Genomic DNA, 20,754 nt, shown 5'->3' with positions numbered 1-20,754 from the left:
TGAAAAAGCAGTTATCACTTATGTTTCAATGGATGATAACTTTCTTTAACTCACTTTTGATTCTATAACTAAAATATGCAGTTCTTAAACAGAAAATTTCCTTTTGTTAATTATATATATGATGACTGGATAATTTGTGTTTCTGTAATGATCAGGCAAGTTTAAACAATAAAAATACATTCAGAAGTACCTTTTCAAAAATACATTGTAAAACTTGATTTTTTTTTTTTTTCTGGTGCGAGGTGTCAAACCCAGGGCCTCATGCATGCTAGCCAAACACTTTACCACTGAGCTATGGTCTCAGCCCTGCAGGGCCAAACTTAATGTTCAATAGGATAAATAAAACAGTAGTTTCTTGCAGAATTTAAATGTAGACTTGAATGAATCTTTCACTTTTATAAAATTCAGAGTTTATGATATCTTTCATAATTTTGGTTAAATAGTGAAAGTGCAAACTGGAAAATGCCAGTTTTAATTGCAGAACCATGAGAATACTTAACATACAAAGACAAGTAATGGTTTCATTTCACATTTTATGTGAGGACTCAAGAAGATCAATTGATAGTACTCAAATACATGTAATATAGTAGAATATATATATATATGTATACACACACACACTTTGTTTTGATAAATTTTCAAGTGCAAAATCACAAGTTGCCTTTTTTTCAGTGCTGGGGATCAAACCCAGATAGTCAGGCTTTCTAGGCGAATGCCCTCTATGATTGAGCCAGAACACCAGCCCTACACCCAGCTCTTTAGAATATAACCTACAAGGGGTTTTTTCCTTTTTTCCTTGTCAGATATTTGGGGGAAATCTCTCAATGCTAATTTCATAAACTCCTAAGCAGTTATAAGATTTGGAGACCGCAGAAAATGTCTTTGTAGTAAGTCTTATCTTTATCCAAAGGACACAGTGAAATAATGCATTCTTCCTTGATGACATCCTCCTGAGTGCACACCATGTTCATTCTTAAGGCAGGTGGCTGTGCACGGCCACACACCCCCTCCCTCTGCCTGGTGAGTGGCATCAAGATGAACTGTCAGAGACAGTGTATTCTGAATAATGGATAAGTGAGAGTCCCCTGACATAGGTTTGACAGCCATAAAATATGAGCTTTGTGATTGTCCTTACATTCAAACTCAGGGTCTGACTGAGGGAATATTATTTCTAAATGCCAAGCTGACTCAAATTGTGGAGATTCAGTAGGTGCTTCACTTATTAGTGTTTGAAGCAATTACAGAGAGAATGGGTCAGTGCAATTTTCTGCCTGCACTGAGAACATCTTTTCTTGCTATTGCATTGCAGCTATTCAAATTCAAATAGGGTTTCTCATCACAAGTGTTCTGTCTAGGAGAGACATTGCAAATAAGTAGCACATGCCCCCATCCCTAGCAAGTTTGCATTTACAGAAGGGTAAGTGTAATTCACTGCCAATAATCTGGGCTTTAAATCAACAGGTAGAATCAACTTGCATTTTTCTTTAACTTTCTGGCTTCTGATATACTGCATATACTGTACTTATTTTATACATCTTTACTAATGCCATGATCTTTTACAATAGTATAGAAAATCAGGTATGAAATTAGTTTGAAGGTATATACACAATAAAATTCTCTGAATGAACAAACTGTCACTGAATTCAGAAATACCACAATTGAAGCACTTTATTCCATAAAAAAATGAAAAACAAGGTACAATAAGAAAACTTAGGTTGGAAAGGGAACAACAACCCAGGCAGAATGGATTTGGTAAATACAATGTTCACCCTTGACTAAACATTCCTTTTTTCATTTTTTTTTTTTTATAGTTATAATGACAGCCACCGAGCTTTACCCATGAATGTTAAGGGAAAAGAAGGTACTGTGGTTAAGACTAAAGATAAATTGACAGAAATTATCCTGGCGTGGGCAATAAAGCAAAAAAATGCACTGGAATTAAAGGAAATATAGATATAAAAACATGTTTGCTTTCTTTTTATAAGAAGTAGTAAGACAAGAAGTTTCCACTGATCATTATCCAAAGCTCTTTGTTTATTCCAGTACAGGTAAGCAAGGAAATAAATCAGAGCAGAACTCACTGTACATGCTCTAGATCAAATTCCACAAATGCATAATCTAGAGACAAGAATGGGTATGAAGAGAGAGAGAGAGACAGAGACAGAGAGAATGAGACAGAGATAGAGAGAAAGAGAGAGAGAGAGAGAAAGAGAGAGAGAAAGAGAGAGATTTTAACAACTGATTATATGGCAATCAAGCTGAAGTCGTAACCCCCAAAACAATTTTCCAAATAGAATAATTTAAAATAAATAATCTATTCCCTTAGTAAAATAAAATTCATCACTACTCACCTAACCTCTCAATGGAATAATATCGCTGCTTACTGTCCACACGCACTGTCTCAGCATAAGGACTACCAACGCCATACCCAATGATGTAACCTCGCACCACAATGTTTGGGTTCAAGGGTGGAGTCCAGCTCATGATGATGCAGTTGGTCTGGGGCCTCACATGAAGAGAGCTTGGCTGGTCAGGGACTTGAGACTCTAGGATTCAAAAAGATATCATCAGTATGTCTCAGAATAGAGCCCAGGTAGCATGGCAAAGCTTCCTATATAAGACAATATCATATTCCATACATGCTAAACAGTTCACCACTTATTGCCCAAGTTCCTCCATTCTTCAGCATGTGCTACATTTTCCATATTTAATTTGGCTGTCATAAAATTTTTTCTTCTATAGGGATTCTCAAGTATTTCCTCTATGGGGACTGCAGCATTATACATATTTATTCTAATGGTTTTTTTTCTTTTTCCATATATTTCTTAGGTATCACTAATAAAAGGTAGAACAAAGACAGATATAGAAATAACACTAAGGGAAATAAAATGTCAAAAACTGTCTTGTTTGACATTATTTACTCTGATTTAACCCAAACCAAAAATAAATGTACCAGTTCCTTCTTAAGAATTTGTCAGGGTAAACAATTTAGGGTGATGATCTGCTCAGCATGATTTGGATGATACATTACTAGTTGTTTATAGCTTCTGTGCAGAATGCATTGTTATTATTAAAGGGAAAAAGACTGTGGCCTGGATTAAAAATACACAGGCTTTGGAACCGTACAAATTTGGCATAATACCATGTTCTATCATGTATTAGCTGCATGACTTATGAAATTATTTAGTTTCCCTGAATTTCTGTTCTGATTAAATTGGCATTCCAAATATTGCGTCATTCAAAGTTTGAACTGCGAACGGAGAAAGAATAAGATTAAAATTTTTTGCAAGGGGTTCACTAGCTATAAAACTATGAGATTCTACTTACCTTCCCTAATCCTCCCTTCCTTCAACCGTAGAATGAAGATAGTTATGATTTTCTATAGTATTGTTAAGATTTAGTGAGATAATGCAGAAAAATACTCTTATGAGTAGCACATGTGGTCTCATTCATATCATCCTAATAACAATTTGTTTTAAAGAGATTGTGTGTTGAAAATTAATGAATTCAATATTAAATTGACATTTAGATATTACATCATCATCTTTTCCTGTAATTACATCTCTAAAAGAATGACTCATTTCCTGTACACTGATAATTAATAAGTATATAGCAATCACTAGATTGAATATAAGGCTAAGCACCTATGATATTCATGATACAGATTGTGAACATGGCAGGTATAAAACCTGAATTACTGCAGTTTACAATCTATCAGAAAAGGTACAGTAAAAAAAGGCAAGTAAAAAGACAGTTATAATAGACTCTCATAAGTATTGTGATAGGTTCAATGTAAGCATATGTTGTCTACACTTTGAAGATTGTGTCAGTCTTACAGAAATACAAGTAAAAACAAATGTAGCCATCCCAATTCCAATAGTTCATTAAATGAACTTATATCTTAATGCTGTTCTTGGCTATGTACTGGTATGCACAAATATTAGTGACTTAAAACTTTTCCAAACTATTGTGCTTATTGCTTCTGTTCCAACCAAGAATCTCTGAAGATAACAAATTGTGCAAAAAGATTTGATGACTATTGGTAATATTACAGTACCTTTCTCTCTCGATAGAATAGCAAAGCTGACACAACTGCCTCCACTGGCTTTATACATATTCAGCTGCATATTTGCAGCTTATGTGGTGAAGGGAGAATGTCTTTTGTTAAAGTTTTTAAAGTAGATCCTATACCAACACTTTTTCAAACTGTTCAAAAGGTGCTACATCAACAGAATTTTGTGAAGAAGATTTTATTTCTCTAAAGATGCCCCTTTGTGAGCAAGAAGGGACAAGTTATTATTTGTTGCCCTAAAGAAGCCTGTGATATAATATGCAAAGGCATCATAAAAATTTATGTTTCAAAATGTGGATATAAACCTTTACAGCAGAGACACAATGTTTATGAAGTATTTCCCAATATAAGCCCTAAGTAAAAGTAATAAAAGGGATGAAAGGGATGGATTAATATTTTGAAACTCTATTGCCACATAATCTTGCCAGTGTCCTTGAAATGTACTGAGCTCTACAATGGATTCTGCTTAATGCATGTGAAGTTTTGTAATAGCTATTTTAACAACAAGTTAATTTGCATAATTGTGTATTAAGAAAATAAACAATATTCTGATTTTCTACGTTGCTATTCTTTTGAAAACAAAATGAAATAATGATTTCAATGAGAGCACTCAGAATCTTTTGTATAAAGTGAAAGAATTATTAAAAGGTTTTCAGAACAGAAACTATTTTCCCTTAGTTTTTCAAATCATACAATAGCCCCCTATAAATTTGTTAAGTTACTATGCCCAAAATTTCATCTATTAGAGTTGAGCATACATAAGGAAGTATACACCATCTAGCTCTTAAAGAAGAGCTGTTGGTGCTCCTCTTTACCCTGCATTGAATGAAAACTATTCCAATCCTAGACACAAACTTCCAAGCCACCTTTTAAAGCAGAGTCAGGGTGTGGTGGCTCAGACCTTTAATCCTAGAGCACTGGGAGATTGAGGCAAAAGGATCTCAAGTTCAAGCCCAGACTGAGAAGGTGAACAACTTAATGAGACTCTGTCTCAAAATAAAAAATAAAAAGGGCTGGAGATGTAACTTAGTGGTAGAGCACAATTGAATTCAAACCTTAGTACCATGAAAAGTATTGAAAAGATATGGTTATTAATAAAAAAGAATGACTGAATGAATATATGTTCCCTTTTCAGCTAGATAATCTTCCATCATTCACTTAATATCAAGGTAATATATTATGAGGGCAAAATTAAAAGTAGCGCATCCAAAATACATGGCTTCCTCATAATAATAACTAGGCCAGGAGATTGTCTATAATCCAGGATAGCCTATTCACGGTCACCCATTCACTTAATATAAAAAATGAAATAACAATTTTCCTTTTACACTACCTGAATGAGTTTTCTCTCACACAGATGACCTTATGGGTTATAAAAGTGGTTACTACCAAAATGAACTATAAAATATCAATTTAGAAATTTTGTCATGGAAGTTATGTAACATGAGTGCTTTTTATTTTGAATATAACACTGAAATTTGCTACTGAGAAGGACAAGAAAGATTTTACAAGTATGTCTAAGACAGATATTTATATATATATATTATATAAAGAGAGAGAGAGAGAGAGAGAGAGAGAGAGAGAGAGAGAGAGAGAGAAGAGTGTAGGAGTAATTATTGACCTAATTTGAGAACAAGAGCATGTTTTTTCTGCAGTACCCAAATTAATAATATGCCAAATTTCTATTGGCATCTCAGTGATCAAGACAACTGTGTCAATTGTCATTCCTGATAATGTTTAAAATTGTGGTTTCTGTCTTGGATTAATTTGGTTCTAAAACACATGTTATTCCTTGAATGATGACTATGGAATTTCACTAATGCTTAATGTTCATAGGTAAAACACTAGGAAATTTATTCCATTAATTCCTATAAAATTTATCAATCTCCATTCATCTCTAATAGGTCAGTCATAATTCTAGATATCATGTTGTTGGAAGAAGGGAAATAATGAAATTTGGATAAGTGTTATACTGATGGAACAATAAAAATGACTCATCAAGGAAGGTCTCTCCTTTAGAATCTACAGTGAATAATCAGAATAAGCCAGCCTGGTAAATATCAGCAGGTGAGATGTGAAGGCAAAGGAGTCAAATACTGCAGAAGCTCTACCACAAGAAAAAGTTGGCATTTGGAAAAAGCCAAGAAGGTTAAAATAGAAGAAATATGGAAAGTGAAAAGAAAACTAGAAAAGATAGTCAGCCAACCAGCGGAAATGGAAAATGATACAGTGGCTACTATGGAAAATAATACAGTGATTCCTCATAATGAAAGATAAGTTAGTCAAAATGACACATGTTCATAATTCCAGATGCTTGGGAGGCTGTGGCAGGAGTATAACAAATTCAAAGCCAACCTGGGCAATTTAACAAGACTTTGTCTCAAAATAAATACTAACAGGGCTGGAGACATATCTCAGTGCAAAGGCCCTGGTTTCCATCCCGTTATTGAAAACCCGCAGTCTTCCACTGAGTATAACTAAAACTAAAACAGTTCAAAATAGAATTAGTATTCTTTCATGATCTTACAACTCTGAGCACATGTAGTCAGGAATTGAAGACAGAAACTCAAGTATCTATATAACCAAGTTCGTGGCAGCATTATTTACAATTGCCAAAAAGTGAGAATAACCCAGTGTCCATCAACAAGTGAGTGGGTAAACAAAATGAAGTATATTCATACAACAGAACAGTATTCAGCTTTTAAAAGGAAGTGAATTTTGATACATCGTACAATATGGGTGAGCCTTGTGGATGTTAAATTAAATATACCAGTCACAAACAAATGTGAACTGTATGATTCCACTTAAATGGGGTACCCTAAATGGCTAAATTCATAGGGATACAAAATTGAATAGCGGATGTCAGATGCAGAGGGAAGAATAAGAACTTATTATTTAATGGGTACAGAATTTCATTTTTTGCAAGATGAAAACAAAAATGCCAAAATACCTTTAAAATATTGTTCCCACCTAATGTCCTGAAATCTAGGGCTTTCTTCTTAATTTCTAACATTTGATAAAGGGCCTATATAGTCTTCTATTTATGGGAAAAACAGCACAGAGTATAATGGACATCTCTAGCCATCATCTAAAACAATGTTTTACCATAAGGGTAGAAATCAGTGAATAATCAAACTGTACGTGTTGTATGCATTTTATAGTAATATGCAGGTTTCCATAGTTACCTGTCCACTCAATATTATTTAGCACCTACTGTACAACAAGTACTATATAAAACTGTGAGTAATGCAAGACAAAAAAATGGCCTGTGTTACTAGAATATTGAGAGGATAGTCATCCATTCTAAAACAGAGTGTGCCGAAAGTACAGTGCAAGCATCTAAACAAAACTCAGATACAAGAATGCTTCACAGAAGTAAAATATCCAGAAAGTTTTGAAGAGTAGCTGCGAATTGTATTCGAAAAGAGTCTGGCTGAAGGGACAGGAAGTCCAAAAGGTGGAGATGTGATTCAGCTGAGGACATTCACTTGGAGGGAAGTGGAGGGAGGCAGATGTAACAGGACATCACATCTGATGCTGAAGACTGGAGCAGACAGAGAAGAGTTCGCTCAGTGAATGACGTCATCAGATCTGGCTATGCAAACTCACCTTGGCTACACTATGGAATTTAGTGAACACGGGAAGGAAGCAAGTGTCAAGATAACATGTGTGAGACTATTTTCAAGTGACAAATGGTGATGGGTTGAAATAAGGTATGATGCGGGGAGTGGAATCAAGAGGAAGAATTCAAAGTCTGTTAGAAAAGTGGGAATCCCATGTTTTGTTGACTTGATGGGTAGTGACAGGAGTGAGATGGGGAAGGTGAGGATGATGGCGAAGCTTCTGGTTTAAAGGACTGGTGGATACCAGAACAAGCCCCAGAACAGAGAGCAAAATCAGTATTAAGAGAAATGACAGCTGAAACAATAGCTCATAACAGCCAGCTGTAAAAAAAAGTCTAAGGTCTTCTGTTATATTTACAAATACTAAAAGGGAATAAACAAAGACAAAAATCCTTACAACCATCCCAGTCGTTTTTTTTTTTTTTGAATTAATTAAGAAGTGATTACTTCAACCTCCTTTGCCTTCAAATACCATCATCAGAATCAAAAACTGTCAGCTCATTTGAAAGAAGAGAAGAAACACATTTTCGGATCTACCAAAAGTGCTGGCAAAAGTCAATATCATTTAGCGAAAAATCTACTAGCAGAGACTGCTAATTTGATTTTCTATTTATTTCTTAAATATACCAAGAAGTAGTTCTTCTACGTTCTGTTATAAAGATTTACACCAAGAAGAGTTTCTGTCTTTTATTTTCTGTTGTAAAGATTTAATTATGTATTTCCATGTCTAACAGTATGATATTGATTTTCAGTGAGGCTTTATTGTAAATGTTAATTATACTTTTTCAAAATTTCTAGGAATTCTTTTACATTTACTCTTTCCTATGAAGTTCACTGATTAGAATTTATTAAATTAATCATTAGTTGGAAGAGAACTAACAGTTTTATGCTGTTCATATTTCTTATTCAGAACATATATAACTTTCTATTTATTCATGTCATTTTTAATTAAATGTAATGGTTTTACAGAAATTTATGTACATCATGTTAAATTTCATCTTTCATACTATATTTTAAGTTACTTTGTAGGTGCATTTTTTTCTTTTTCATATTTAAAGTAATTATTCCTATTATAAAGAAAAGGAACTTTTTTGTATGCTAGCTTGAAACTTACTGTCTAACTAAATTTTCTAATCAGTTGTACTTGTTGTCTAGTGTAGTTTTTGGAATTTTCAAATGTGCAATCATAACTTTTATAAAAATAACATTCCTTTCCTTCTGTAATAAAATGTTATAACCTCTTTAGTTTGTGTATTTATTTTACTTCCCAAACCTATAATATTCTTTTGAATAATAAAATTAGTAGAAACTTCCCAGGCCTGTCTGGATCTTAAAGAAAATATTTTTAGTACTATAATGATTACTCTTAGTTTCTTACAGAAACAATAAAATTTAAGAAATTTTTTTATATCCTTATATTAGCATGAGTTATTTTAAACTATCTGCTTTTGCAAAATGCCCTTTTGTATCTATTGATATAAGACAAGCTTCACAGTTATTTCTGAATTAAACGTTGGGCTTGTAAGTTGAACTGGATATGTACTCTTTGTTATATTGGAAGTTAACATAAATATTTCCTTAATGCATACATGATTTTCATGTGAACTAGGAGATGTGCCATAAAATCAGCAATATGAATATTTCATACTGCTGTCAAAACAAACTATATAGTCAAAGTCTGAGATCTAATTTATCAAAACTAATGACAGTAATACACTGCTGAATAATCTACTGGCATTATCATGGTCAATTCTGACAAAGGCACACCCAATGAGGTGTATATCCTGGTTATTGCTTCTTTATAAATGAAAAAAATAGGACTTGGGAAAGTTAAGATACTTATCCAAGATTAGACAAGAACAGCAAGACTCAAATTGTCATAAAAATTCAAGAACTCACCTTTCCCCCCTTATTTTTCTTGAATTACATAAGAAATAATTACATGCCCAATGAAATGGTAAAGGGATCAGACATTCTGTGAGCAAATTAAAAGTTTGATATGGCCAAGAAAGGAATTGAAACTTTGAACATTCGTCCAACTCTAAATATTTGCACCATTCTTTCCACACTGTAGCTCTGAGATTCTGAACAACCACTTGCCCAAGAATTCCAGCAGCTTTTAAATTTCAAAAATTCATTGTGTTTTTTTTTTTTTTTTGCTTCACTTCTTGTAGAAGATGAAATCCACTTGAATGATAATAAGGGGCTGGATTTCATGATGGGAGAGCAGTTGTACCTGATCCTTCTGCATGTCTGTTGAGGAATGATACACACCATCATGAATGGCGCCTATCAAAAGTCCATGAGAACAGAAACTCTATTTTATGGCGCGGTGTCTATACTCTTCACACACCAAAATCCATACTAAGAGTAAACTAAATCACCAGGATAAAATATACTTTTGCTGGCTTGTATAAATCCATATCTTTAAACCCAATTTGGAATTATTTATTTAGATGCATTTCCATGGCTTCTCATTCACTTTCACCAAAGATTTTACCAAAATAATACCAAGCAACTATAACTTTTATATTTGTTAAAATAAAAATACAACTTATAAAACCTTTCCTTTTTTGTGATGCAGGGCCTTGAATTCAAAGTTCTTTTTATTTTTTTATTCTGCCACAAGGTCTCACTGTCACTAAGATGATTGTAACACGTTTATGTTTATTGATATTATAGTAAAGATTTATTGCTACCATTTTATTATTTATTTACCCAGGCTGGAGTCAAATTTGTCATTCTCCTGTCTCAGCTGCCTAGAGTACTGGAATTAAAGGCATGTACCACCACAACTGGCCCCAAATTTTATATTACTAAAGAAGTAAACCAGGTTGCTTATATATCAAGATCTGAAAGTTCCATTCTAGTTTTGATATAAATATTTTTTTGACGAATGTATTATTTTCAAGTATATTTTTACATTTCTAATCATACTGCATATAATTTTACTATTGATCATTATGTTGTGGTTAATAAATATATTTAGTGGTTAATAAACATATTTCAAAAACTTAGAAAGACATCATGTTGTAGCTAAGCACTAAAACTTTTTTGATGCTTAAAGACAAACAATGTGATTTTCCAATTGTGGGTATCTTGCATTATGTCAAGTCTTCTACCTTCCTTCCTTTATTTTATTTCTTCTAATTATGAGAGAGGTATGTTCAAATCTCTGAATAGGACATTGGCTTATACGTACAATTTCACTTTATAAAAAATACCAAAAGTAAAGTATACTAATAATGTAAATGACACCGTAAAAAATAAGGAGACAAAACCAGATGTTAGAACATTTTAGAGGATAAAATCCCAGTGTAATAAATTAGGATAGGATAAAGGGACTGTTGCCCTTGTTTGAAATTCTGTATTGCTTGTATCATTTTTGTGTTGTTTTCTAAATGTGTGTTTGGTGATATGTTTTCCTTCTTTCATCTTTAAAATAAAAAAATAGAAAAAAAAGAACTTTAAAAATGAAGTGCAATATTGTCCTGGATTTTACTGTAGTTTTAAAAGCTGATTTGTAAAATAAGCTTTTGAGGACCTTGAAAAAATTTTAATATCATCAAGCTATAGGGTAAATTCATAGCATGCAAAAATAAAAAGAATTTTAAAATATAATTTAAAAATAGTATATATTGTATGATCTCATTTTAAGTATATCTTTATATATTTACGTTATATTTTATATGTATATATCTGTACTTACATATTTATGTGTGAAAAAACAAAACTTACAGAACATTAAGTTAAGGTGTTAAGAATTATAATCTAGTAAGTGTTGGTGTTGGTTTGTTTTCTATATTTTCTAACTATAATAAGGTCCATTTACTGCTTCTGAAGTAATAAAAGCAAGTAAGTGTCAAGATTTCCTTAAATAGTATAAATATGTGTTATAAAAGTCATAAATACATAATTGCTACATATTTCCAGAATAATTTATACATTTCTTTAAGGTAAAACCTTTATCATTATGTTAGTTCTATTTTAAAAAATGTTTTGGCTTTAAAAAATTACCAAAGAAACTTCTATCGCTGCTTTCATTATATTTCTCCCCTATTTCTTTTGTTCAACTTTTCCATATAATTGATTTGTGAGGTGTGACAATTATAAATATCATGAATTTTCATGCTTTTAAATTCCCACTTAACAATCTGTACTTTGATAATTTTAATACATTTATATTTATTGATAGAGTAATGATTTATTGCTACCATTTTATTAGTTTTTATTTGTCCATTAAATTGTATTTTTGATGCCATGTGAACAGGTTAAAGATTTTTTCTTCTCCTATTAATGTTTTTCTCCTCTACTGACTAGGACACTATAAACTCTTGCATCCTTCAATTTGGACCTCAAATGCAAAGTTAATTATATGTCTACTTTTCACAGAACAGCAAACAATGATCTCAATACAGTTTAAACTCTACCATCTTCTCCCATCCACTTCATATTTGTCCCCACTTTAAAACTTCTAATGTATTATTTTTATTTTACATAATCATAATTTGTTTTCTTGTACTCATAGGTTACATTATTTTTGCTTACTATTTGTCTAATATTCCTTCTCTTTTGTCACTTTTATAAGGAAAATATTTACAAAAACACATGGAAGTATTAAAATCTCAGATTTTTTTAATGTTAAAATGTTTCTATGTCACTTTTCCTTGAATAATAATTTTAGTTGTATGTGTATCATCATTAGTTGCATCATCATTCCAGGATGATAGCAATTTGTATTAGTATTTTGAAAGTATTCATTGTTATCTGGTTTATTGCTGTTTGCAAGATAAGTAATATGCTTTCCTTCATGTCCTTATTTTTGCTACTGTACAGTGTATCAAAGTTGAAAGATCATTTCTGAAAGAATTCACGTATTTCAATAATTTTGAAAAATACTCACTTCTTATCTACTCAAAAACTCTCCTCTAATCTTATTTTATTTTAGAAGTATGAATAATACATCTGAAATGTCCTTATTTTATGTATCTTAAATTTCTTTCTTCCATTCATGGGTTCTTCTCTGTTGCACTGTTCAATTTCTTTAGATCTATCTTCATGTTTATTAATTTTGCTTTATGCTATGCTAATATTCTATAAAACACATCTGATACTTTTCAATTAAATGACTAAGTTGGTGACTCAACTTTTTTCTGCTTATATTTTTATTTTATTCTAAGAACTTGAAATGATTCTTTCTCAAATCAGGCTTAGCTTTTTGACCTGTTTAAATGTTTCATATAAATTAAGTGCTATATTTTTTATATCTGACATCATGACTCACATCTTTATTAGATAATATTAGTTTTCAAAGCGAAATTATTTATTGCCTCATTTTTCTGTGCATATACTCCTATGTATGTATGCACTGTTATTTTTAAACATCTTTTTTTTTTTTTGGTTTTTTTCTCCGGTACCGGGAACAGAACTCACGACCTTGCGCTTGCCAGGCAGGCGCTTTTGCCGCTGAGCTAAATCCCCAGCCCTGCACTGTTATTTTTGTCCTAAAATCCTGTCATTTAGCCTAAAAGTTCTTGGTCCAAATTTCATTTAATATTTTTTTCTCAAATTAAAACCACTTAGTGACATTTAGTTTTTAAGAACACCTGAAAGTCTCTTTTCCACAGGGGTAACATTCATTTTGTTAAATTTTAGAATTTCTCTCATAGGATCACAGTTTTCATTTATGTTTTCTTGCTTCTTTGTTTTCTATGCTTAGCTATACAGAGTCTTATTCCTTTGTGTTTCTTCCAATGATTTAGAAAATACATCTTTAATAACACTTTTAAAAGGAATACTTAACTAAATATGAACTTTTGACATCATATTTATCTTCCATCAAACCACAGACAATTATGTTTTCACATTTTTCTTTAGATATTTTTAAGCTAAGCCTATCATCACAGAATAAGCTGTTTATCTGTGAACTTTTTTGGCTTTATAAATCACAACTTGTGTTTCTACTTTATTTTTATTAATACTCGTACAGTTTCTTTGGCTTTTATATATTGTACTTTAAGTTACCTTAAGCTTAGTCACTTAGGAAAACACAGATTCCTTATTTTATACTTCTAGAGGACAGAAATTGAGTACCAGTTTCACTGAGCATAAATGTAGGTGTCAGCACGGGCACTGTGAAGACACCTCACTCGTGACCAATAAAAATAGCAAGGCATCGCTCATACCAAGAACTCTATTCCTTTCCTTTCCTCTATTTTGGGGTCACCCTGAACTTCTTTATCCTTGCTGTCTGCCCCACTCCTTGGGGGCAAACCCCCAGATTAAATCACTGTCTATGTGTTTATATTCTTTGGTTTGGTTGAATTTCTATTGCCACAAGGCCAGAAGATTTCATTTCTAGCATCAAGCAGGGCTTTGTTCCTTCTAGACGTCCTCAGAACAAATGCATTTTCCTACTTTTCCAAGCTGTCAAAGGCCACCATACAAGTGCTGGTCAAAAAATACGTGTGTAATTTTGAAAAAAAAAAAAAAAAAGATTTCCATAAAAGACACATTGCCATTAGTCCCCATCAAAGTACTACCCCCTCACTCTGAAGTATTTAATTTGCTTCACTTACCACGTACTGAAGCAGTTCTAGAACTCTTCTTTTGTGAATGTTCTTACAAGGTATGATAAAAAAAATTGTAGTAAATGATGAACAAAGACAGGCTCCTACAAACACTATGGAACACTTTTACACATGTTGTTCATTGGATCTGGGATTTGGTGAGTTCTAGCTTTTTCTAGAAGTCAAATTACCATAAAAGTAAACGTTTTTAAAACTTACTCAGGACATAAAGGCAGCTAGGACAGTGCAACTGAAGACACTTACAAAAGAGGATACCAGAACTACTTCAGAAAGTGAGAAGAAAATTGGGATTAGTGTGTTCAAACTTAGGCAGAGTACTTTGATGGGATTATTGGCAATGTGTCTTTTACTGTAGTCATTTTTAAAATGGAAACATTCACCATATTTTTTTATCACACTTGTATCTTGTTTTCTTTCTTGCACCTTCCTGCCTTGCTCACATAAGGACCTTTGTAATTATATTGGGATTAGTTAGATATTCCAGGACAATTGCCCCATTTTAAGCCCTTAATTGAATCACTTTTCAAAGTCTCTTTTGCCATGTAAGGCAACATGGAAAATATTTTCCAAGGATTTACAGACATTCTGGTGAGGTTTATTCAACCTGTTATATATATTTTACTTTCTTGTATCTTCCTTTTTTCTAATTCTTTCATTTAGACAAAAAAAAAAAAAATTGGTTTTGGAGACAGGGTCTCGCTGTGCAGTTCAGGTTGGCCTTAAACTCACTATGTAGCCTTAACCTCACTATGTAGCTCACAGCTTCAAATTTGCTGTGATCCTTCTGCCTTAGCCTCCTGAGTGCTGGGGTTACAGACCTGCACCATGATGCTTGGCTTACCTGGACAAATTTTATATTTTTCTGACTTCTTATACTTAGAGATTTTTCATTTCTTGACACTTTTTTTTTAAAAAGTAAATATGACAGTTTTAATATGCAGTGTCCTTTCTAGGAGGTCTCATCAACTTCGACTTTATAATTTTTTGGGGGGTAATAAACTTTAATGTGTTCCTTTCCAAATCTGTGTTCTCAGTAAGGGTCATACATTGTGGTAGTTTCAGACCACAAGGGCATCTTTGTGGTTCACTTCTCCAGTGAAATAAATTTGCAGTGAACCTGTTCTTTTCCCAATTAGCAGGCCAGGATAGCAGGGCTAATTACCTATTTTCTAGGGACAGGAACCTAGAGACAGTCCCCAGAAATTTGTACTGTTTTGCAGCATTACTGTTGCATTTTCAGAAGTCTCTCATAGCCTAGATACTCCACTTTAGGGTGGAGGTTTAATTCAAACACCATAATTATTGATTGTATTTAGCAATTTCTACCTGTTCACTTAAAAAAAAATAAAGCAGCACAGATTCCCAGGTTTAATTTCCTGGAGGATACCTTGCTAAACTTCATCATAAATTCTCTCATTTCCTTATGCAAGACATTTACATAAGAACCGTGGGGAATTCTAATGGTCTTAAATTTTTAAAGCTGATATTTTGAGGCACAAAATAAATGTTTTAAAACTTCCCAGCTGTCAGTAATAGTAATGTTCTTTCCAGGGAACCCTGAACAAACAGTGCTGTTTAGTGTTAGAATTACTTTAACAAAACATCCTAATTGAAAGAGCAATCCATAAGGAATAGGGGTGTTTTTCCAAGTTACTGTTCATCTTCACATTGTTCAGCAAAGCAGAGAAGGAAGAGGGAGCTGGGTTATTCAAAGAAAGGGAGAAGTTTCCTTTAAAAAACCGTATAGAGCACTGTGTCTACCCAGCTGATTTTTAGGGCTCACAATTACAGTTGTAAATGCGGCACTCTGGTTCACCAAGACATGGAGGTGGGGGTAGAAATTTATAAAGTACAATAAGTCCAAGGAGTGCTAACATTGCAATTCCCTTTCAACACAGATTTTTTTGGCCTCAGCAAAAAATGCCATCCATTGCACGTGGTTATCAAACTGTTTGTTTCCTCCCTAAAGATAGTTTAAGGGAAACCAAAGTAATTTTATTTGGAAATTTCTGACTTTGGCATACTTAGGACTCAAAGCTTCTCAACATTACCCATGAAAGCTTTAGCGGAACTCATTTATGTAATTCTACGATTTAAACATATATAGGAATAAGTTAAAATGAGATAAATATTTAAAGAAAATGTCCTTCATTTTATATTACTACTACTAGCCACTATCAAGCCTGTCCATGCATACATAATGGATCCCTATTAAAATTTTTAGTATTCATATGATGTAGTCTAAGAAGAAAACCAGAAGGAAAGAAGGAGACTCAACAACTCCTTTAGGAAGTGTTGTAGAAGATGATCATGGGTTAAAAAATTCGGAAAATTTTAGGACTAAACCTATGAAAATTTTAGGACTAAACTTATTTCTTGCAGGTGAAACCCTATTTTACAACACAAATAAAATATACCTGTTCTTCACTTTCATGTTTTTAAAGTGCTCTGAAAGGTTACTGATCTTCATTAAGTTTAAACAATCTGAAATCAGAATTTATGACAGTACTGTGCACAGAAATAGGAACTTAGTAGCTTCCTTTCAAATATGTAAAGTTTGCTTTCAGATTGTTAATGTGTGCGTTATCAGAGGGGACAAGGATTGCCTTGACAATTATATGAATGAAGAGGTAGAGGAAGCAAAGAGACAATATTTGAAATGTTTGTTAATATAACATGCTATTAAGGAGTAAGATGCACTTTGGATCATTAGGCAAAAATATTCTGAAAGGAACAGTTTTTGAAGAATATGCTCATTAGGCCTGTAATCCTACTTAATGAAGGATTACATCCTTTCCCTAAGATTGCTAGCTGAAGTACAGTTTATTTTCATAATTTCTTTTCTGGTCAATACAACCATTATCTGTCTAAGCATCCATAGAGCTGTTCTCATCCTTTTCATGTTTGTCCTCTATATGACTCAGCGTGTATTAGGATCTTCATATAGTTGATAATAACTGCTTGATATGCAAATAAGTCCAAGAAAGGAGCAGAGCAAGAAGAGAAATTCTTAGACTAAGAACATGGGAAATTTACACTGTGACTCATTCAGAGTCAGGAGAAAGAGCACATAAGTCAAAAGCAGACTCCCATTCCTACTGGATGTTTTATGGGAACTTTAGCACCTTTGCTCCATTCATTTTCACTCCTTCCAGGAAGAGATACGGCCCTTAGGTTAAGGTAAGTGATATGACCTCATTTCTTAGAACCATTTGCCTTGAAACACTGTCTTTATTGTAATCAGGTCAGCTCTCTGGGATTAGTGGAGGCTCTGCTCTAACACCCTGAGCTGGACCTCAATTCATAGAACCTAGTCTTGAGGTACAGCTTCACTGTTCTTAGATGACTTGATCAAGTTAGTTTAATTTTCTCTTCTTAAATTACCCTTCTTTAAAATAAAACTATTGATGTATACTTCATAAGGGCGGGTCAGGTGACAAAGCACAGCTATATAAACTTGAAACAATATTTCTCAAATAAAGCAGAAAAAAAATGTATGTGCATAGCATACTATAAGCATCCTTTACATAGTGCAGATCATAGTCTTATGATTTTAGAAACAACCTCACTGGCCTCCTTGCTATAAACCAGCACGACCCAGAGTCCATCCCCAGGGATCCATTCCTGCTGCCTCTCTCTAGGAGCTTCTTGACTGACCTCTTCAAATAGCTGTCCCCTCACTTCCTAAAACATAGCTATATTTTATCTATAGAGGTTTTCCACAGCCCCTACTTAAACAATATTCCTTCATCCTTGCTCTTTCTCATATTGTGTTTTATTTTTTTAGAATATTTATCATTACCTACATGGATCTCAATAAAATTTAATTAATTTATTTATATTTTAAAGAGAAAAAAATTTCAAAACAAGATAACAGGAGGGTAACAATGGTTAATACATTGTGTATTGTTATCTTTAAATCAGTTACTCAGAGTACAAGATATCAGCATTTAATTGTCCTAACAATATTAGCACAGACTTTTCTTTTTACAGAACTAAGAGAAATTAATAGTATAACTACCTTAACTCCCTTCCTTCCTTCCTTTTCTCCATTCCCTCATCCCGGTTTCTCTTTCCTTTTGAAGTTTCTTCCTATCTTATAATATCTATTATATATTTTGGATCTTAATTACTCTTTCAGCTTCTCACACTAGTGAGACAATATGATGTTTACACGTATGGGTTTGATTTATTTGACTTATAGCTATGGTCTCAAGTTGCATCCATTTACCTATGAAAGTCTCCAGTTTGTCATGCTTTATGGTTGAGTATTATTCTAGTGTATAAAAGGACCACATTTTTAAATTCATTCCTGGGTTGATAGGCATTTGGGTTGTTTCCAAGATCTACTTCTTACAAATTGTGCTGTTATAAAGATTGAGCACATATATTCCTGTGGTACTGTTTTTAATTCTTCTGGGAAGATAGCCAGCACAGCAATTGCTGTATCGAATGGGACCTCTAATCCTACTTTTTGAAGAATTGCTACACTGATTTCTAAAGTGGTTGTACCAGTCCTCACTCCCACCAAGAGTGGAGAAGAGTTACTTTTTTACCCACAGCCCTTGCATTATTTGTTACTGGTTGAATTCTTGATGACAGCTATTCTTTCTAGGGTGACATACAATCTCAGTGTTGTTTTGATTTGCATCTCTCAAATGACCAGTGATGTTGAACATTTTTCATATAGTTACTTGCTATTTGTATTTCTTCATCTGACAAATGTGTATTCATCTCAGATGCCTATTTTTGGATTGGGTTTGTAAATTTGGGATTTCTGATAATTTTGAGTCCTTTATTTGTTCTTGATAGTAATCCTTTATCTGAGAAACAACTCACAAATATTTTTCCCACATTGAGGATTGTCTCTTCACTCTGTTGATGGTTTATGCTGCTGTGCAAAAGCTTTTTAATAAGGTGAGGTCCCAGTTGTTGATTCTTTGTGATAGCTCCTCTTCAATTGGAGTTTTAGTCATGAAGTCTCTGCCTACACCAATATCTTCAAGAGTTTTACCTATTCTATCTGCCAGAACATTCAATGTTTCTGTTTTAATATTTAGATCTTTAATCCATTTTGACTTTACTTTAGTGAATGGTGAAAGATATCTGCCCAATTTTAATCTTTGGCACGTGTAATGCCAGTTTTTCCCATACCACTTATTAAAGAGGCTATCTTTCCTCTAGTGAATGTGTCTGGCACTTTTCTCAAAGATAATGTGGCTGAGTATGTCTGGAAGTGTTTCTGCATTATCTAATCTGTTCCACTGATCTTTGGGTCTGTTGTTTCACCAGTACCATGCTGTATTTTTCTCAGTAGCATTATAGTGTAATTTGAAGTCAGGGATTTTGATGTCCCTGACTTGCCTTTGTTGCCCAGAATTGCCTTTTCTCTTCTAGGTCTCATCTGGTTCCAAATGAATTTTAGGATTGTTTTCTCTAATTCTGTGAGATATGCTATTAGTTTTGATCAGAGTTGCATTAAATCTGAATAACAGTTTTGGGAGTATGGCTGTTTTCACTATATTGGTTCTTCCTACCCAGGAGCAAACATATTTTTCCATTTTCTGATATCTTCTTCAATCTCCTTTTTCAAAGTACTGTAATTTTCAAAGTAGAGGTCTTTTATATCCTTCATGAGACTGATTCCCAGGTATTTCATTTTTTTTTGGATGTTACTATAAAAGATGTTGTTTCCCTAATTTCTCTCTTAGTGAGTTTGTTGTTTGCATACAGGGAGGCTATTGATTTTTGAGTGTTGAATTTAAATCAGGCTATACTACTGAATTTGTTTATTAAATCAGGGAGTTTTTAGTGGAATTTTGTGATCTTCTATGTAGAGTATCATGCCATCTGCAAATAATGGTAATTTAGTTTCTTGTTTTCCAAGCTGGGCATGGTGGCACACACCTGTAATCCCAGCACTCGGGAGGTTGAGGCAGGAGGATCACTGTGAGTTTGAGGCCAGCCTGGGCTACAAAGTGAACTCAAGTCCAGCCTGAACTGCATAGCAAGACACTGTCTCAAAAAGACCCCCCCACCAAAAAAAATTCTCCTTTTCCTATTCTTATTCCTTTTATTTCTTTTTGCCTAATTGCTCTGTCTGAAGTTTCCAGGACTATGTTGAAAAGAATGGAGGCAGTGGACATCTGTGTCTTGTTCTTGATTTTAGAGAGAAAGTTTTCAGTTTTTATCCATTTAGTATGATGTTTGCTGTTGGTTTATCATAGATGGCTTTTATCAATTTGAGATAAAGACCATCTATTTCTATTTTCTGTAGGGTTTTTATTATGAGTGAGTGCTGGACTTCGTCAAAAGCTTTTTCTGCATCTATTGAGATGATCATATGATCTTTGTCCTCGGCTCTGCTGTTATGGTGTATTACACTTATTGACTTACATATGTTGAACCATCCCTGCACCACTGGGATGAATCCCACTTGGTCATGGTGTTTCATCTTCTTTATGATTTG

The 20,754-nt window shown here is 33.4% G+C and overlaps 1 protein-coding gene across 3 annotated transcripts in view; it reads right to left on the bottom strand.

Moving 5' to 3' along the window:
• Dcc (DCC netrin 1 receptor) overlaps window positions 1–20,754 on the bottom strand; it is a 1,095,765-nt gene that overhangs the window by 164,563 nt on the left and 910,448 nt on the right. For all 3 annotated transcript variants that reach the window (XM_005372942.2, XM_005372943.2, XM_005372944.2), the window contains exon 15: window positions 2,352–2,546. In XM_005372942.2, coding sequence (XP_005372999.1) covers window positions 2,352–2,546 — 195 coding nt within the window. The remainder of the gene's footprint in view (window positions 1–2,351; window positions 2,547–20,754) is intronic.

Source organism: Chinchilla lanigera, unplaced genomic scaffold, assembly GCF_000276665.1.
Source record: "Chinchilla lanigera isolate Chin_1 unplaced genomic scaffold, ChiLan1.0 scaffold00001, whole genome shotgun sequence".
In the NCBI taxonomy this organism is placed as follows: Eukaryota; Metazoa; Chordata; class Mammalia; order Rodentia; family Chinchillidae; genus Chinchilla; species Chinchilla lanigera.
The sequence above is the reverse complement of the archived record's forward strand: the minus strand, read 5'-3'. Positions and strand labels throughout refer to the sequence as shown.